Source organism: Neolamprologus brichardi, chromosome 4 (genome assembly GCF_056152115.1).
Source record: "Neolamprologus brichardi isolate AB-2024 chromosome 4, ASM5615211v1, whole genome shotgun sequence".
NCBI classification, from domain to species: domain Eukaryota; kingdom Metazoa; phylum Chordata; class Actinopteri; order Cichliformes; family Cichlidae; genus Neolamprologus; species Neolamprologus brichardi.
The window spans coordinates 24,191,382-24,210,670 of NC_142107.1; the positions used below are offsets into that span (position 1 = coordinate 24,191,382).

A 19,289-nucleotide genomic window follows, 5' to 3' on the forward strand; every position below is an offset into this window, starting at 1 on the left:
TTAAAATCACAAGGTAAACACCAAACCTGTAACCTCCACTGTTCACTGTGAGTTTATTTCATGTTTGATATGTCAAAATGACCGTGCAGCGTTGGTGACGTGTCCCACGCAAACACGCTTGTCATTGTCATTTTAGATGTGAACTCATAACACACAAGGGCACAGCACTACAGTCGTCCAGGAGGTGAGAGGTAATAAAAAACTCCAGAATTCACATGAATCACATTTTTCTTAGTGCACCGCAGGTAAAAAACCCTCTGAAACAGTGAAAGAGTCCAAAAACGAAAGTGTGTGTGTGTGTGTGTGTGTGAACCAGTGAACAGGTGGGGAGCGGCAGGGAGTGGCGAAGCTGCCTAATGACCATCATCACTCACCTCTCTCCGATGCCGGGGCCAAATCAATGAAGCTCCGACACTTCTCACCTGAGAGGAGAGAGAAAGGGAGAGGAAGGAGAGAGGGAGATGTAGATGTAAAGAGGGAAGAAGAGGTGGAGGTAACAAGGTGAATCAAGTTGGGAATAAAAGGAGGGGGGAGCAGGTGCAGAGGATGAGGCGATTAGTGGGCAGGAGACAAGGATGGAAATGAATGCATAGGGGGAGAGAAAAGGATAAAATGAACGTTAGTGTGGCGGACTGATACGAACTGAAACCACGTCAGGCTCACAAATAAAGACACAGTGACTCCTCGAGATGATCCTCTGATGTTAAGCTACTCACTGCCAGGTGTTATTAAGTAGTTTTAAAAGCTGTATTAGTCACATTCATTTGCTTTTGTTCCGTCGCATCAAACAAAAGATGTTTATGGCACAGAATTGGGATGAAAATCCCAAAGCAGAGAACTCAGTTAAATGATTAGAACGATCTGTTGATCCATTTTCTGACAAAAATCCACAGTCACCTCCTCCACCATTTCTAAGGGGACACCAAGGTGTAGCCAAGACACCCGATCTCTCCGGCAGTCTGACAAAACATCACCTAGATGTCCTCCATTGTTGTGTTATGTCATGGGTTTTTCAAATGTATGTTTGTCACAGTTTCAGATCATCAAACAAATTCAAATATTAGACAAAGATAACAAATGTAAACACAAAATGCAGTTTCTAAATTATGGTGTTTGTTATTAAAAGGAAAATAATCCAAACCTACGTGTCCTTGTGTGAACAACTGATTGTCACCAACCCGTCATAACATAAATTAGCTGTGATGTATCACATCAGTTTCTAGCCACACCCAGGCCTGATTACTGTCATACCTGTTCACAATCAAGAAATCACTTAAATAGGACGTGCCTGACGAGGTGGAGCAGACCAAAAGATCCTCAAAAGCCCGACATCACGCCAGGATCCAAGGGAATTCAGGTACAAATGAGAAACAAAGTAACTGAGATTTCTCAGTCTGGAAAAGGTTATAAAGCCATTTCTAAAGCAGAGGGACTCCAGCAAACCGCAGTGAGAGCCAATTTCCACAAATGGCAAGAACATGGAACAGTGGTGAACCTTCCCAGGATTGGCCAGCTGAAGAGAATTACCCCAAGAGCGCAGTGACGACTCATCCAAGAGGTGACAAAAGACCCCAGAACAACGTCCAAAGAACTGCAGGCCAGAGTTCATGACTCCACCATAAGAAAGAGACCTGGCAAAAATTGCCTGCATGGCAGAAAACCAATGCTGAGCAAAAGGAACATAAAGAAAAATATCTGGATGATCCCCAAAACTTTTGGGAAATATTCTGTAGACTGACGAGTAGGGATGGGTACTGGTATCCGGTGCCATGATGGCACCGGTTCTGTCATAAACGGTAGTAACCAGACCGAAAAGCAGCGCACATTTCGGTGCTTTTTTTTCCTGAGCTGTGATACACTTTAGATTCTAGCCAATCAGTTTACGTTTTTGAGGATAGTAGGCGGGTCCAGGTACGTACGTTCTTTTAGAGCAGAGCTACAGATTAAAAACGCCCAAGGCAAAGCGGTCAAAAGTCTGGCTGTACTTCACAGCAAAAGATGCAAACTCAGCAGCTGCAACAAGTGCTTTAAGCTGATACTGTGATACTGTCAAAGGAGGTAACACCTCAGATCTGATGAAACACCTGGTGACGCATAGCGTTTTTTTTAAAAGCCGAGAAATGCGCCGTATTTGATAGCTTGCTGTGAGACCTCACACCGAGCACATCTACTGCGGGTGTGGTGCCTGTTATCGACCCGGAGTTAGCAACATCCCCCAAAAACCCGAAGAGGAGAGTCCTGGCCCCTAGCCCTGCCAGTGTAGCAGAAATGATGAGGATGATGATGCAGCAGCAGCCGTTCTTCTCTGCGTGAGTAGCTTAATGTTGTTCGTGTGTAATTTACGTTGAGTAGGCTAACCACGTTATTACATTAATGCATGTAAGGTGAACTAGCAAACACCATCATAGCTACATGCAGCTGTCTTCTTGTTTGATGGCAGATACTCCCTTCACCCTGGCCAAAAAGGCTAAAATGACCAAAGAAAAAGTGGAAAACAGTTAAACATGAGAGGTTTTTGGACAAAGTTTGTGTTTTTTCCATTGTTTAAGCTGCTTCCAGCCAAGAGTGATACCATATATGCCCCATAGCTGCAGAAAAGGCTAACATTGTTATCTTTTTACAAAAAAATAGCTGAACATGAGAGGTTTTTGGACAAAGTTTGTGTTCTCCATTCTTTAAGCACCGTTTACGCACCGGCACCAAAAGTACCGGTTTGGCACCGGTATCGGATAAAACCTAAACGATACCCATCCCTACTGACGAGACAAAAGCTGAAGTTTTTGGAAGGTGTGTGTCCCATTACACGCTCATGTTTGGCTGAATTATAACAATTCTGCAAAGCTGAATGGGCCAAAATTCCTCCACAGCTGTAAAAGACTCGTTGCCTCTTATCATGAATTAAAACTGGTAACAGCAGGTGGTTAGTTTGTGATATTAGTCATTACTCTGACCTAGATTTACTGCTCTTGTATTAAGGTTTGTCTCAGTGGCAGGTGGGTCACAAATTAGCCTTAACACTTTGCATATGACTGGGTAGCATTAGCAATTTATATCCAACAGCATTTGTAGTTTATGTGTTTTTGAGTACAGTTTTTAAGGAAGTGCTTCGCTTTCTCTTGTATTTTGATCAGAGTGAGGATTTCGGACAGGGCGGGCTCCATGGGATGTTCTGGGATTATTGAGAGTCAGAAAGTACGGTCATTGGCTGACTAATTGTCAATTACAAGTTTGTCATGTGATTAAACTTCTCTTGCTCGTGGTTGCTAACCTTCATAACTTTGTGATGTGGAGCGATACCGAATGTGTGACTCTTTCTCAGATTGTTCTAGTTTCGAGTGTCCTCTTGGCTTCATTATATTTCTTCCTGGCACACTCGGGCCTCGGTGAGTTCATCAGAGCTCACGGGACCCTGCAGGTCACAGATCAGCAGCCACAACACGAGCTATAATTCAGCCCGTGCAGTGTCGCGGGCAGCAGGCGGGCCCATCTATAACCAGCCCAAACACCGACGCCCACGCACGCACAGAGCCATACTCGCTGAACAGCAGATGAAGACACACTCTGTTTGATCACACTGATGCTGAGGACGATTTAGGTTTCCTGTGGTGAAAGAAAAAGAACAGAAACTCAACGTCAGTCCTGCAGAAACTCTCTGAGATTCTGGAAGTCCCGTTAGCTCAACGGTGCATTCAGAAGAATAGCTTTTATGTCTAATTTGTACTTTTATTCTACAGTTACACCTCACATGATTCCTCTTCTAACCTAGAGAGCAATCGGTGTTTGGCCTAAATGTGGGCCGCAGTCAGACTTGGCTGACAGCTATGATTCAGGGTCGGTCTGGCTGACTAAATTTAGCCATAGCTTCAGCTCACATGGACCAAATTTCAGGTGTTCTTTGGCAATTGGGTCACCTCTTAACCACAAAACACTTACCCCTGTCAAGCCCATCTCATGACTAATGGGCCATTTCCGCTTCTCCTATAACAGAGTGAAAACGCTGCTGGAAACGAGTCGAATAATGACCCTTAACCCACTCCTTCCTGTTACCTGTTCTCCACCTGAGCTTGTATCCTTCCTCTGTTCTCGCCTGGCTTCCTGTTGGGAACTAAACTGAAATAAGAATAAATGTATGACTGTAGCTAAAATCAGCTCTCAAGCGCCTGTTTGGCAGAATCTGAAGAGGATGCTCATATTTCATCTTTTCAAGGTTAAATGTGAATTTGCTCACACCTTGGTGAACTGAAGTGAAGCTGTGATGCAGCCAAAAGGTGAGCGTCTCAGCGTCTGATTAGGACATGAATCTAAAATGTAATTAAAGAGTGAGCGGGCTCGTCTGTGACCTGATGACAGGACTAACAGCACAATCAGTATTCCTACGCCTTCCTGCCGCACACAGAAGCCCGCGCCGCTCTAAAATGTCAATTATCAAAAAAAAAAAGAGAGAAAATCACGCTCGCAGTCCATCAGGCTGTAATGAAACAGATCCATTTAAAGAAGCTTCAGGTGTCTTCTCTTGTAATTTTGGTTCACAGTCCCGGCTCTCACTTTTGCACCACTCTTTCATTATTCTCCCTTCCTGCAGCCAGCAGCTCTGCAGACTGTTTAATCAATGATCCGATGTCATTTGGGGGTTAATTGCAGCTGTAATGAGTATGAATGCTTTTGTGAAACAACACCTAATGTGCCATTACTTCTACATTTAAAACCAACCGTATGAACAAATGAACATAAAGGCTCCAGTCTCATTTGTGCTGATCCAACACCGCAGTTCAAAGCTGGACGTGCCGAGTGATCGATGGACGTGGCTGAGAAACTGAGGAATGCTGCACAGTCACACAATTATGACTTGCGTTAAAGCACGTCCTCCTTTATCTGCGATTTTTTCTAACTCTAATTGGATCATAAATTTCTAATTAACACCACGTTTTATTCAACAAGACTTCAAACCAGCGACTGAGACCATAAAGAAAGTACTTTATTGATCCCCGTGGGGAAATTCCTCTCTGCATTTAACCCATTCACTCAGTGAAGCAGTGGGCAGCCATTGGGCACCCGGGAGCAGTGTGTAGGGACGGTACCTTGCTCAGGGGTACCTCAGGGTAGCTGTTCAGGGGAATCGAGCCCCCGACCTTCCGATCATGGGGCCACCACTCTACCTACTGAGCTAACCCTGCCCCATCAGGAAAGTGTTTACTGGGCCCACAGAGCGAGGCACCGGACCAGTGGAAGCCCGAGGAGTTGCAGCATGGTGGTTAACTCCGTTGCCTCACAGCAAGAACATCAACCATGTGGCCTTGTTCACTTTTTCCAGTGTTTGCATGGATTCTCTGCGGATACTCCGATGTCCTCCCAGTCCAAAGAGATACAGTTAGTGGGTTTTTAGGTTAACTGGTGCCTCTAAAGTACCCATCGGGTGTGACTGACTGTCTCTCTGTGTTGACTGGTGAGTGTCAGTGTGCAAGCTTAATGTTGTGAAGGACGGTGCTTTGGACTCAAACTACAACTTCTACCTAAACCTAATTAACTAACTGTGAGACAGAAATCAGGAGCAAAAGGAAAACTCAAGGTTGCACAAATAAACTCAAGAGTCAGGACACTTTGTCTGCAATGATGAGACACCTGCAGCATCAGTATTTCACACATTGCTCCATGCCAGAGTCCTCAGCATCCTAAGCCGTCTCGTTTGTAACTGAATAGTTTTTGTGCTCACAGATATGAAAACATCGTCAGTCAGATCAGCTCCAAAGGTTTGGGGGATTTGCCTCAAAGCATCCTTTTAAAGACTTTTTCCTCCACTTCTACGTCACACTCACACAGCTTCACTGAAGGCTCCATCCACGGCAACAACGCAACCAGCATCTCCAGCTCCGCCCACCAGAGCACAACTAATAGTCTGATTCACGCTATGGGTACTGGAAGGAAGAACAGTACTTTTACCTTCATCGTCACTACAATAATGAGTAAATATGTCTGCACAAACCTCTGCTGTGCATCTTTGATAATGTGCCTGATCATTTTCAAATGCAACCTCCTTCAGCAGTGATGGTTTCCTGTGTGACTTCATCAGTCTGTCACATCACTGTGGAGGAGTTTTGGCCCACTCTTCTTTATAGTGTCGATCAGATCATTGAGGTTTGCAACATTTATGCACAGAAAAGACTGAAAAGATCACAGCCTCTGAGTCAGGCTGAGGTCTGGATCACTGCAGCTCCTTCTTTTTTTACGGTACACTCAGTGATCGGTCCACCGCCGTGGTGAAGGCTGGGTTTGAACTTTGGCCTCATTGGTCCTGAAGTCTTGTTGGTAGTTCACACAGCCATACTTGTTCCCACATAGCAAGCAGGTCTGGCCCGGATCTGGTATCAAGCCGGCACTGCTGGCTGACTTCTGGCATGTAAAGACATATGTCAACCAGATATGGGCCAGGTCTGGCAATGATGCCACTGCTTATGTGATGGCATGCCATATCTGGCCCGATTGTGGTTTAGTGTATGTGGCCCAGGCCCATAGAAAACAGGTCTTCCCCGGATCCGGCATCAAGCTGGCACTTCTAACCGCAATGATGCCACTGTTTATGTTCCAATTTTTGTTAGAAGACCCAAATACCATGTTGCAATACTGTACTGCTATGGTAGCCAACGTTTCAAATGCAGGTTTGACAGGTTTGTGTACACTTCATCCAAAAGCTAGTGACGGTTTACTCATCTTTGCCAGTGGGTGGTGGTAGCTCAGAAGGTAAAGCAGGTCACCTACTGATTGGAAGGTTAGTGGTTCGATCACTGGCTCCTCCAGTCTGCATGTTAAGAGTGTGAATGTGTATGAATGTAGTTAGGAAGCAGTCAGTGTGATTGGGTGAATGTGGTATGTTGTATAGAGTACTTTGAGTAATCCGGGAGACTAGAAAAGCGCTATATAAAAGTCAGTCTGAACAGAGGTTTTTCATGTTCTGTCACATGTTGTTATTACATGGCTTGATTAAGATACACATTAGGCTGACATCTGAGGCCAGAGCTGAAACTGTTCTGGGCCAGCAGTGTGTCTGCAACTGACCCGTGCCTGCACACAACTTACACATGGTCCACGTACCGCAAAGAATGACGGCCCAGATCAGGTTTGCCAGAGGTGGCCCACACATGGGCCAGCACAGGACCACCAGTGTGTCTTCAACTGGCCTTGTGCTGACCCACGTGTGGACCAGATCTGGCAAACCTGATCTGGGCCACCAAAGGGCCGTCATTCTTTGCGGTATGTGGACCATGTGTAAGCACATTGTGTGGGCCAGATCTGGGCCATACCAATTTTGCTATGTGGGTTCAGTCTTTTTCTAACTGTGCTGTCCTGAACCATTAACCTGGCCTGTAGAGTTAATGGTCTTGGGTTTGTTTGCAGTTTCTCTGAGTATTATGCGCTCTGGTCTTGGGGTGAAACAGGTTCTTCCTTCTACAATATAATAAAAAGAGAAAAGACATGAAACAGGCTGTTAAAAGGCTCAAACAGTGACAGTGAGGATTTCACAGAAAGGTCACGTCGATGTAAATTGAACTTTTTTACAAATTAAAGCCTCTTTTTGGAGCGGCCGACTCTGTTCTCATTACTGCTGTCACTGCGAGATGAGCTCCTTACGAGTCTGTTTGCCAGTCGTGCCAGATTGAAGTGATGTAATGAAGGGAATAAGCCTCGCTGAAGCTTTCCTGACGCCATGGCTGCATGCTTTCACTTAACCTCTTATTGCCTGGGTGGAATACAGCATGTCTGGATTCAGATGCGATATCAAATCATAGTCAAAAACGTTTAAAAGTTCAGTGAAGTCTGGATTGACGGCGAGACTCCAACATGAGTTTCCCAGAAGGGTGTTTGAGGAGAGAACAGGGACAGTGAGGAGCAGCACAGTGAGACTGATGAAGAGAAGCAGTAAAGTCGTACGCATCGATCAGCCCGAGCAGGCTTCGCTAACTCTGAGATTGGTCCCTTCTGAAGCAGTCCAAAGCTCTGAGACGATGGCTGTTTTTAAAGGAAAAAATCCCACTGAATCATTTATTTCCCTCCATGTGTCATTTTTCACAGTGGCTCCAAAGTACGGACCTTTCATAGGAAAGCAGACTGATAAATAATTACTGTGTAGTGCTTGGATAAGTTTCACACAAGCAGAAAAGCTTGAATTATTAATTCAATTATTGATCTATTTTTAATAATAAGCTGCTGTAATATATGGATCAGCTGTGCAACAGGTCACATATAGCTCCAGCTCCAATGGGCACGTATTCCAATAATGAGCTCAGCGTATGTGCAGCCATCAAACACACCAACGTGGCTGGTTTCAGGTAGAGGATGGATTGGCCCACTTTCTAATTACAACAATTACAAATATTTTTTCAAACAAAAGAAAATATTAAAAGAAGTAAAATTAATTTTACTAAGTAATACTAATAACACACAACAGCATATTCAGTACTGGTGAACTTAAGGCCCATATGTTTGTTAGAGTATCATCAGAGATAAGGATCAGCGTAAAAGTGGATCCTATTTTCAAGTCCAAGGTGTGCTGAATGCATAAAATAGATAAAGATGTTGAAACACTTCTTCTAAGAAATTGATGACATTGTGATGAACAAATAAAATACTGTTGTTTTTCGGTGAAGCGTTATGATCGTGGCGTTACATGGAGCTCGAAGTGGTTAGTTTTTTTTTCAAAATGAGCTATCAGCCATCAGCAGCTATCACAATGGCACACAAACATTTTCTAATAAGTTTTTAATTAGCGTGTTATAAAAGGAGCAGAACCGAGCATCAGATTGAGGAACCTCATCACCTGAAAAATTTGAAATAATCTCTGAGTCGGCCTGATCCCAGTATCATCCAATCTGTGATAAAAACATGGCTATCAGACATCATGTCACACACACACACGTATTCATCACCTAAACTTCTGAGCACAGAGTCACATTGGGAGTATTATAACTGCACCACGTTCTGGTTTAGTATGCTGGCTTATAACTATTGCAGATCAGTTTCACATTATAATTAAGCAACAGTATCAGACTGCTACCATGGCTGCACAGAGGCACTGACTGTGCTGTACCGTGTGTAAATTTGGCTCCAATATTATGTGTTTTGATCGGTTTGTGTCTTAAAAGCCCTTTTTAATGGTTTCCATAATGAATTTGTTCACGTGTGTGTGTGTGTGTGTGTGTGTGTGTGTGTGTGTGTGTGTGTGTCTCACACATGCGCCCTGTAAGCTGGTACGTTTCTCCCAGCTGTGCAGACCGGTTTGTTTAAGTTGTGGCTGTTCCCTCTCATCTGTTGTGTGCAGCTTCATCAGGAAGTTGCATAACTCACATACATTTGTAGAATTATATTATATCTTGGACTCTAGTAGCTTAAAAGCAGGATCCATAAGCTGTAGACAGGCAAGCAGAACTTCAATCCCAAACAGGAAGCTCCAACAGAACAAAAACAAACACTTGAGTTAGCTGAGGTGAAGCCTATCAGACACCTGTGTCACCATTAACCTGTCAGTCCAAAAGACCACGCCCATAATAATGCAAACGTTATACAGAGGAATTCACCCTCGTACAGCTGTTATAAATGGAGAAATTATCTGTAGAGACCAAAACTGTTTCTGTATTAGGCTGTAAACGTGTTTATTTCTGCTGTGAAGTTGGACATTTGAACATGGGAGTCTATGGGGACTGACCTCTGCTGGACACTAGAGGTACTGCAGCTTTTGGCGCTTCTCTGTTGACTTTCAGTGAACAACACGAGCAGTAACACAGAGCCCAAAACTGATAAAAGTGGTGTAAAAATATTATAGAGAATATTACTGCAAACAAAGGTAACCGAGAGTCTGCTTAAATCTGTGACACACAGTGTCATATTCACACAGTAATTATGTATAACAGACATGTAGTTTTAATTAAGTCCTAACATCTTTGGAGGTTAGTCAATGTTAATTAGCGATGCTCTCAGTGTCTCCATCAGGATGACCTCATTTGTAATCCTCAAAGGTGATGCTAATAATGTGTTTTATTTCTGTAAAAACAAGCAAGCAGAGCGAAGTCAGAGAAGAAAAAGGAATCGATGGCTGAGAGAGGGAGTCACACTGTAAAATTTTATTATTATAACTCTCCGCTCAGCGATGCCAGAATGCCTTTTTATCCAGCACTGCTGGGCAAACCACACTGTAATAAAGATACAGGCCTTTAGCTCGCAGACCAATCACACTGAAAGGAGAAATTACCAGTTACTAACAGGCAATTCATAGAGAGTTATACTCAAACAGATGTTTGATTTTTTTAAAACAAAAAATCCCATCAACAGCACAGTGAACACAGTCTGTCTGCAGACCGGGAAATAATCAATAGGGCTGGGCGATATGGCCTAAAATTCATATCGTGATATAATTTGAAGCATGTGCGGTAACGATATATATCGCGATATATTCTTTTCTTATGTATAGCGTATTTTCCACACTATAAGGCACACTTAAAATCCTTTAATTTTCTCAAAAATCGAGAGTGTGCCTTATGTATGAAAGCGCAGTTTTTGGCTTTCCCCATATTTCAAAAGTGCTTCCTCTCTTTGCTGTGACTGTCGGCATAATTTGTAGATGATAATGGTTGTAGCCGCTGCAATGCTTTCGACCAAAACAGGCGCAGCTTGATGACATCATCAACATGGGCTATCGCGATAGAGATTTTGACTATACCGCTCTATCGTTGGCCAAATTTATATCGTTTCTATCGCCCACCCCTACTTTACAGATGATTTGTGTTCTTAAAGACAGTTTTTGTCCTCTTTTAATTTTCTTGGACGGTGCTCCGACAGCACAAACACAGTCCAGAGGTCCAGTTCAGGGACTCCAGTTAGCTAAAGTGAAGCCGAGCAGACAGCTAGCAGCTACAGCCGCCTGTGTCGCCACCCACTAACCAGAGCTGCCATGCTCCTAAATTTATGCCTTAACAAAATCCGTACACAAAGTGCAATTGAAATTGTTGAAGTGCAAACACCTCATACCAAAACAATGCACCTTGAACCCACACAGAAGAAATGATTTTTACTCCTGCTTTGGTTAGCATTAACCTGATGTTAGCAACAGCTAATGCGCTACACGTGCAGACAACAGGAAACACTTGGACAGTACAGCAACTTTTTCCCTCTCAGGGACCGGAGCAGCTTGTTATAATGACCCAGTGACACTGATGTTATTGCACTTAGTCTAAAGGTTCTGCAGCACATCTCGGCCACACAGCAAAGCGTCAGCCCAGCCTCTCCATTAAACTGTCTGGAATCACTGCAGCAGCCTTCATGCTGTTAAACATGTTAGGTTTATGAATTATGATCCACAGCCCCCCAGTACTACCACACATTAACAGGTTTAAGTCCTCTTTATCATTAACAACACAGGGAGAGCCAAAGAATGAGCCAAGATTAGTTTTATATGCATCACCAATCAGCAGCTCGAATCCACAACCCTTTGGTCCAAACATCAACTTCATCATCCAGGCCAAGCTGCAAATCAGCACGTGCTGCGTCACGCCAACGAAGTCGTCCAGACAATTAAACTACGTATACTTGTTTTATCACAGTCGAGACTGCCAGCATCTCCAGTGTTCTGAATTTGTTCCAGAACTGAGGAAACAGCTGAATAAAACATTGGGCTTGGCAGGAAATCAACCATATTTTCTGCTGCTGGGCTTTTCTGTAGAGTTCATCATCACTGGGACAGAAGAAAACACACAAACACACACACTTATTCAAACTCTCCGGCTCTTCCCAAAGCTCCGCGCTGTCACAGGTGTTTGCGTACCTGATCTCAGGTAACGCTCTCTTTGGTCTGTTACGCATCAGCGCGGCAGGTTAAATGAGGAGGCGGGTATGATGTTGAATCTTTATCAGCTGATAATTAAACAGCTGGTGTTTGGAGTTGCTTTCATCATTATTCAGCCTCTGCAGCACATGTATAATATCTGCTTATTAATGTGGATTGTTTACATGGTTTGATTAAAGTCGGCACACGCTCAGTTCAGCCATCAGGACTAAGAGTGACAGGCGCTGTGAACATTTTTAAAAAGTGCAAATACAAACTATCAGCGGTCTTCAACTCAGTTTGAATCCAATCACCTCAACTGGCATCCTTCAACCTAACCAAGACGTTTTAGCGCCCAGCGCCTCAGTCACACCGGCCTACAGACCGGTCGGTGCACGGTGTTGGACCAAAAACATCCTCACGATTGTTTTGGTTGCTTGTAGGTTGCCATGGTTACCCACAGTTTTCATGGAAGACACCAGCTTTCCTGGAAAGCCGTCGAGGCCAGGCCAGGCAGCTGGACACTTAAGCAGGACCCAGTTCAGATGGGATGATCTGATATCGTCGTGTTGGTGTTGTTCCCAGATCATCATGAAAATGTTGTTCCAGGTTCAACATTGCAAGTAACCAATCACATTATTGTGACGTTATTCTTTTGCGCACCAACCCATTCGTGCATTTATGAAATTCCAATGTTGCAAGGACAATATCAATTCTGCTTAGCGTTTATTAAAGGGTTAGGGTCCGTTGATCGGCGGACAAAGGCGGTTTCTCGCAGCTTAAGTACAGTTTTTTGTTTTACGCCGGTTATTCCCGAAGTCGCAAAAGTATGACATCACAACATTCTGATTGGTCACTTGCAGTGTTGATCCTGGAACAACCTTTAGTATGATGATTAGGGATGGGTATCGAAAACCGGTTCTTGTTGAGAACCGGTTCCCACTGTTTCAATTCCTTGGAATCGTTTGCCATTTTTGCAAACGATTCCCTTATCGATTCCAGTCGCCCCGAATGACGTCACCACGTTGCGGAGCGTCATTTACCTGGCAGGAAACACGGCGGCTCAAACGCTAAAAAGTTTGCTTATACTTTACGAGAACGGATGACAACAGGGCAACTTGCAATACTTGCAAAGTAGATATTTCATTTAAGGGAGGAAACACTACGAATATGCAAAAGCATTTGCTCACAAAACGCGCGATAACCTTAAATGAATGTCGTGTTTTTAATTCTGCTCCGGACTCGTGAATCTCAACCCAGCAGCAGCGGTAACGTTTGCACGTCCTCTCCCGTTAATACGGCAGGTAAATAATCAACTAACAGTGCATATTATGTTAGCGCGATCTGCCTCATTACAAAACCTGCCATTACTGTGCATTTAGGTGACCATGATGAGACAGACAGAGTCTGGCTCAGATGCTGGCAGTTCTTGCTACAGTCTGCCGGTAGCGTCTCCTTTCAGGCCAGGATAGACGAACGTCACCGAGCAGTGACTAAGTTTGTGGTAAAAGGCTTGCACCCATTTGCCACAGCAGATGCCCCCGATTTTCGGTAAGTGAATGTGTTTAATTGTAGGCAGGGACATTATTGGATATTCTTGTGTAATTGCTACAGAAGAATATTTATTTTATTATTTTACATTCACAATTTTTTTTCCTGGGGACCCTGTGACACCCCATTGAAGAGCCGTAGGTTGGATCTGTTAAGATCTCACTGTTGGGTTTGTAAGGCCATGTTACTCCTAAATTTCTATCTTGTTCAAAGAGAAGATATAAAACAAAGATCTAAGCTAATTGACCTTAGTGTTCTCCTTTTTTTTTAAAAAAAAATAATCGATAAGAGAATCGATAAAGAATCGAATCGTTAAACAGAATCGAAAATGGAATCGGAATCGTGAAAATCTTATCAATACCCATCCCTAATGATGATCTGGGAACAACACCAACATGAGGATATCAGATCGTGCGTTCAGATGGTGTTTGGATGGTTCACAGAGAGTTGCTTCGAAGACAGTTTAAAAGAATCGTGAGTGTAATCTCAGATAATGGTGCTGGTTTGTTCTCCGGGAACTGTTTGAGGTTTGTAAGGAGGCTCTGCAGGCAGGTGAGGCAAGAAGGTAAGACTCCTTGAAAGAATCCTTAACATGGAAGTATTGACTCGGAGAAGACAGGTGAGCAAGTTCAGGTAAGTTTAAAGTGGGAATCAGACTTTACCCCAAGACCCAAACACTACAAACTGATTGCAGTGACACCAACTACATGCACAATGTTAATGAGACTAAAAAAACCTGATGCAAGCTGGAAATGGAAACTGTCGCCTTCAAAATAAAAGCTGCGCCTTTCGAAACGTGTTCATTGAGAGTCTGCTGGGGAGTGTTTCCATGCAAGCTCCTGCTGAGGTTGGTGCACCACACTCTTTGCAACCAGTTTGACCCAGCAGCAACAGAGCAGTTGGCAAATACATATTTATCGATAGCAACAAAATTTAATCAGGCAAAAAGAAAGTGAGAAACAAAGCAAAGCAATTTTAGTGCAAATCCCAAAGTTTCCAAAGACAACAAATAATTTAGACTGGATGTTGGGATTGATCTAAAACACAAACAGATGAATGCAGAAAATTTTTTGATGCAGCTTTGGGTTTAAGTCTAATAAAATGTGCGTTCCTGTTGGTGAGAGCAGCGCCGAGAGCAAAAATATAAACACCCTGTTAAACAAAAAAGGTGCTGCTCCATCAGCAGCTTCTGTTCCAGTGTTGGTCTCAGTGTAAACATCCTGTAGATTTAATGAAGAGCTGGAACAAACCGATCCTTTCAGAATGTGAGGGGGGAATTTAACAGCTTAAGCTTCGGGGCGTGACGGGATGTGTGTTAGTTCAATACTTGATGTGCTGGACGGGAGACTTTCTTCGTTTTGTACTTACTGAGATCTGAGCTGTCAGAGCTCAGTTTGAGTCGATGTATTAACAGAAAATTTAGAGCAGATTAACAGATTCAACCTTCCTGAGGCCGAATCTGCAACACTCCTGCTCACACCGTGCAAGGCCGCTGAACAGCCACCAGATGGAGCTCAAACTGACTGCAGATGTTGGGATAAGTGAAGCCAGATAAGAAAGTTATCCTGGGTATGTTGAAGTTTGTAGCACAGCCCCCAGATATCCAGTCTGTCACAGAGGAGAGACCTCTGACATCAAATAATGCAAAGAAAGAGCTCGAAATTAAAACTAACTAAAAAAGAAGCTTGTGTCTAAATAAACTCATAAATGCTAGAGGAGATATGAGCGTTTAAGTCTCAGTTACATTAAACCATATTCGTATATATTATGTATTAAACATGAACAATAGTTTTTAGGTGCTGTGATGTTTAAAAATGCTCCCCTGGTCTCAGCTTTCCTGTCCTCGATCCACCTTCCTATCGCAATAAAAGCTAAAAGACCACATTAAAAACACAAGGGGGCGCTACAGCAACAGCTTATATACGAGTTTCTCGTTTCTGCTTCTGCAGAATTACAGAATCCCTCCCATGTGGGTTACTGGTGGTCATCAGTGAGGACTTAAGGCCTCAGGCTGAGCATTTTATTTCCTATTTGTCTCTGATGTGAAAAATTCTCACAGAGAAATGAGGTTAAAATGCATTCACATCCTGAACAATGCCGCGTGCCACTGATGCAAATAATGATTCTTTACAGTTAAAGGATTTTAGAAAATCTGCAGTTTTTTTACACTTTAACTTCACAGATGCTGCAGCTCCTGCACGGTTCATTCATTCGCTCTGGACTTTAAATGTGGAGAAGAAGGGAAGCTCACACACACACAAGACACACACACACACACACACACACACACACACACACACACACACACACACACACACACACACACACACACACACACACACCTCTGTGTCCCTGAGATGTTTATTTACTCTCACAGTTACAGCGCACAGATCCACACACAGACTGTTTTGTCCTCTTCACTCCCACTCAGCTCTGCACAGAACAGATCCTGTTTGTTTGTTTGTTTGTTTGTTTGTTTGTTTGTCTACAGCTTCTCACATGGGACAAAAATATCAGAAACACTTACAGGACCCACAGAGGCAAAGCTCACTGTAGACTTCACAGCTAAAGCTCCAAGTAATGGGGATCAATCTGCAGCTGAAAGTAGTCCCTGACAAACAGAGGTTTCTCCTGTCTGGTCAAAAACTGCACCGTGGAGCAGTTTTAGGAAGTTCATCCCAAAGATGGAAACAGAGAAGGAAAGTCAGAAAGTCAAGAGACACTGGCTGAGGTAGAAACGGTTTTCTTAATAAGAGTCCTGACAGATGTGGAAATGCCTCAGAGGAGTCTCACCGGATTATGTAAATACTAAGAACAATGCTTCAGAGTTATTGCCTCTTTTGGCAGAGGATACATTAGACCATCCTTTATTGAAAAGGTAAGGAGGTGACACCATCAGAGCATTCACAAAAACATCTTCCATTCAAAAGACCAGAAGTTAACTTTGAGTTATTAAAACCTGCTCGTTATGAAGTTTGTTTCCCCACTTTGTTCGGCAGCTTTAGAACTAACCTATACAAATACAGGCCATTTACCATCTAACTGTCATGAGGCTGAGTGCAGAGGTGAGGCAGAATACTTCAACAGGAAGCAGCTGATAACAAAGTTCAGGAAACAAACTGCTGGAACTATAAATCCAAAAACACAGGAGAGGAAAACCAGGAGATTGGAGAGGGCAGCACCTCCTCAACACACCGTTTGGATAACATGGTTACAGCAAAAAGTCCCACTGGTATGAGCTTCTATGTGAGGGCGTCCAGCACATCACCTGAGCGCCTCCTCACTGTGGACTGAGGGAAAATGAGCGATTTGAAGACCTGAACTTTTAATTTTTGAGTTTTCCATTAAACGTCTCATCAGCAGGAAGAGAAAATGTGTTATTTATTTATTTATTTTTACCTTTATTTAACCAGGAGGTTCACAAAGAAACCCAGCCAAGACAGCAGCCATGATGCAAACATGCTAAAAATGCACCAATTACAACAGAAAATTCAAGATTTACAACAATTTATACAAAATACAAACATATACACCCACCAGAGACCTCACAAGAAAAACATTCACATCTCCTTCACTGCACTGATGCTTTTCAGTTCAGCAGCAGGTATGCTGGATGTGTCTAAGCTTAGATCTTTCTGTGTTTCTGAGGAACGAACCAGAGCAGAGAAGAGTACAGAGGTAAACGAGGCCGTTTTCCAGCTTCAGTCATATTGATCACCCAGCTCTCCACATTTATCCAAAACAGTGTGAATACATCATGTTTGCACAGAGCAGACCCACACCAGCATCATCCACCATCACATGAAAGGTTAAAGTCTCAGTGCAGCCACACTCTGTTCCTAACTGATGAATTTCCATCTAGGATGACGTGGTTTGGAGTGAAGATTTTGTGCTCCTTTCTAACACTAACAAATTCCCTGAATTCTGTCAACTTTGATCTTTATGACAAGAAGCACAGGCCGAAGAAAAAGCATAAAAATATTTATTTTCAATGTAAATCTAAAAATGTTTCATTTGTTGTCCTGTTATTGAGGGAAACTGAGATTTAGAAGCTCAATTTCTGCTTGAAAAATGAGAGCGCATTGACTTAAATTGTACACATCGATCAGCGTGCAATGAGTGAGAGCAGTGTGCTCTGAACGCACCGCATCCTATCATTTTATAATAAATTCTGTCCAAACTAAACAAACGTCAGTGCGGCTCAAACTCGAAGTGAAAACAGGTTTTACGCACAAACATTTTCCTTTGGTTGTGCGTAAAAATGACGTGACTGGGCTGTTAGCTTTAATTTCAGGGGGACATTGTCTGACCTGTTACTGCAGGTGAGCTAAAAATAAAATAAATAAAATCTGAAGTGAAGCGGAAAAAGTATTCCAGATACTTCACACTCATCTTAAAGCCGACACTGCTCTAGTTTTATTTTCTCTTAACAACTTTAAGCGACCCCAGAATCTCTCCAGCCTCTCGGACTGATGGACCCACCTGACTCGTGGATGTTCTCCTCGCAGGAGTACCAGATGCCCGTATGGAAGCGGCGGAAGAGGAAGCGGTCGTCCCCGGTCTCCCAGCTGTAGTGCACTTTGTTCTGGTCCGTCTCGTTCACGCCGTAGTCGATGCAGTTGTGGTGCCGCTGCTTGCTGCAGTTGGGCTTGGGGACGCGCTGGGTGCCCTCGCACCAGTACGTGGTGATGAAGGCGGTGGTGGAGAAGAACAGGGCCACCAGGTTCAGACCCACCGACAGCAGCGCGCGGCATTTCCGCGTCGTCTTCATGATCTCGGAGCGAGCGGCCGCGTCCCCGCAGGCAGCGAGAAAGTTCATCCAAGAAGGAGAGCGAGGAGGTCAGACGAGGAAGAGCGGCATGGCGCTGCGAGGACGCACAGAGAATTACGCGCGTGTCCTCTCTGTGCCAGCGTGTCCTCAGTGAGGAGCTCCGAACCCACAATTTCAATCTTCCATCAGCGTCACAACTGAGAGCTTCCGGCCTCGGAGAGGAGACGGGGAGCTGCTCCTCCGTCACAGAGCAGGAGGCTCACTGAGGAGACGTGATGCTGAGAGCGGAGCACCTCTCTCTCCCCTGCGCTCCCTCCCTGCGTGTGCGTCATCACAGTGACCGGTCACCCAGACAGCTCACACCTCAGCCACACCTACTCCCGTTTTCCCTTTTAGAAATCAGTCATTTTGGATCTTTTGGTATTAAATCTGTGACTCTTCATGGGGGCGTTGAATCCATCACAAAGAATCACAGCTCAAATATGACAGCAGGTGATATGACATCATTTTGTTTGATGCTACCTGCATCTCCTCTCCACCTTCAAGGTGTCCTGCGAAAGTCAGAGATCTAATTTTAGTCTCGTTTCAGAGACAAAGGGTCACAGATGCCAACAGACTCAATAAACTGATAAACGTTTAATGACAACGTGCATTAGGAGCTTGGAGAGGTGAGGCTCCAGTTTGGGACCACTGTGTTTCACACTTTTGTGAATTTTTTCCTCTGGCTTATTTTGTTAATTTACTCTCTTAGTTTAACTTAATCTGTTTTGTTTATTTATTTAAATCATTTTATTTATTCATTCATTTTGCTTTCACTTGACCTTCCTGGTTGACACTGGAAGGTAAAAACTGTGTAAACATTTGGTTTAAGCTCTCCAAGCGCCTTCGGTTTGAGGTTAAAAAAAGTTCTGGCACCGATTCCCACCTCAGCCGCAGCAACAGCTCGACAACCAACTCACAGTTAGTATTACTGTAACGTTGTAGAAGTGAGAACCCAACTGTGACAGCCAGAAACACAATGACCCAGTCAGTCAGTGAGTGTATGTAAACACAGTGTTTATGGCTCAGTCCAAAACAAAATCCATCATAAATGGAAAAAACCCAAAGATGAGCTGATTTTTTATTATAAAAACTTTTGCATATCAAATGAAGCCAAGTTAA

The 19,289-nt window shown here is 43.7% G+C and overlaps 1 protein-coding gene across 2 annotated transcripts in view; it reads right to left on the bottom strand.

Moving 5' to 3' along the window:
* gsg1l (gsg1-like) overlaps positions 1-18,376 on the bottom strand; it is a 37,209-nt gene extending 18,833 nt beyond the window's left edge. The window contains exons 1-2 of one of the 2 annotated variants that reach the window (XM_006801922.3): positions 17,840-18,376; positions 375-422 (exon numbers count right to left, since the gene is read on the bottom strand). In XM_006801922.3, the coding sequence (XP_006801985.2) occupies positions 375-422; positions 17,840-18,176 (385 nt within the window). In that variant the 5' untranslated portion in view covers positions 18,177-18,376. The remainder of the gene's footprint in view (positions 1-374; positions 423-17,839) is intronic. The other variant, XM_087840382.1, reaches the window with a different exon arrangement.
* Positions 18,377-19,289: the final 913 nt, after the last annotated feature.